Raw genomic sequence first — 680 nt, forward strand, 5'->3', positions numbered from 1 at the left:
CAGGAATGCTGGCCTCCTTCAAGCTGCCGGCCTACGAGGAGGTGGCGCACCGCCCCAGCACGCCGCCGCCCCCCTACAGCGCCATCCTGGCCCAGCTGGGCGGCCCGCACAGCCGCCTGGGCTCCAGCACGCCCACGCTGTCGCCCAGCTCGGGCAACTCCAGCAGCTGCTCGTGCGAGTCGAGCTGCCTGACCTCGCCCAGCAGCACGTCGCTCTCGGTGCAGATCACGGATGAGACGGAGCGCAGCCGGGCCAGCACGCCCAGCGACGAGGGCGGCACCAGCACGGGCACCGGCGCCAGCTGGGAGCTGCCTGAGGAGGCGGGGCCGCACGAGGCCGTGCCACGCCACCCACTCTTCTCCTCCAACGTGGACTTCTTCGAGGCCGACTCGCACCGCTGCTCCGACATCGAGGAGGAGGACGAGGACCAGGACGAGGAGGAGGGCGGCAGCGCAGGGCAGGCCACGGCCCAGGCCGAGGGCGAGCACTTCCGGCACCGGCGCCTCACGGGCGACTCGGGCATCGAGGTGGGGCGGTGCCAGGAGGAGGAGGGCGCGGACGACAGCGAGGAGGAGATGCAGCTGCTGGGCAAGGCCGGGCCCGAGTCACCGCAGCGGGCCGAGTGCAAGAGCCTCTGCGGCGTCCCCAGCGAGGGCGGCAGCGAGGAGCCTGGCTCGCCC

At 73.4% G+C, this 680-nt stretch overlaps 1 protein-coding gene across 1 annotated transcript in view; it reads left to right on the top strand.

Annotated features, from left to right (window-relative positions):
* The first annotated feature begins 5 nt into the window (after positions 1-5).
* WBP1 (WW domain binding protein 1) overlaps positions 6-680 on the top strand; it is a 1287-nt gene continuing 612 nt past the window's right edge. The window contains exon 1 of the mRNA XM_025191904.1: positions 6-676. Within this exon, the coding sequence (XP_025047689.1) occupies positions 6-676 (671 nt within the window). The remainder of the gene's footprint in view (positions 677-680) is intronic.

Source organism: Alligator sinensis, unplaced genomic scaffold (genome assembly GCF_000455745.1).
Source record: "Alligator sinensis unplaced genomic scaffold, ASM45574v1 scaffold1334_1, whole genome shotgun sequence".
Taxonomy (NCBI): domain Eukaryota; kingdom Metazoa; phylum Chordata; order Crocodylia; family Alligatoridae; genus Alligator; species Alligator sinensis.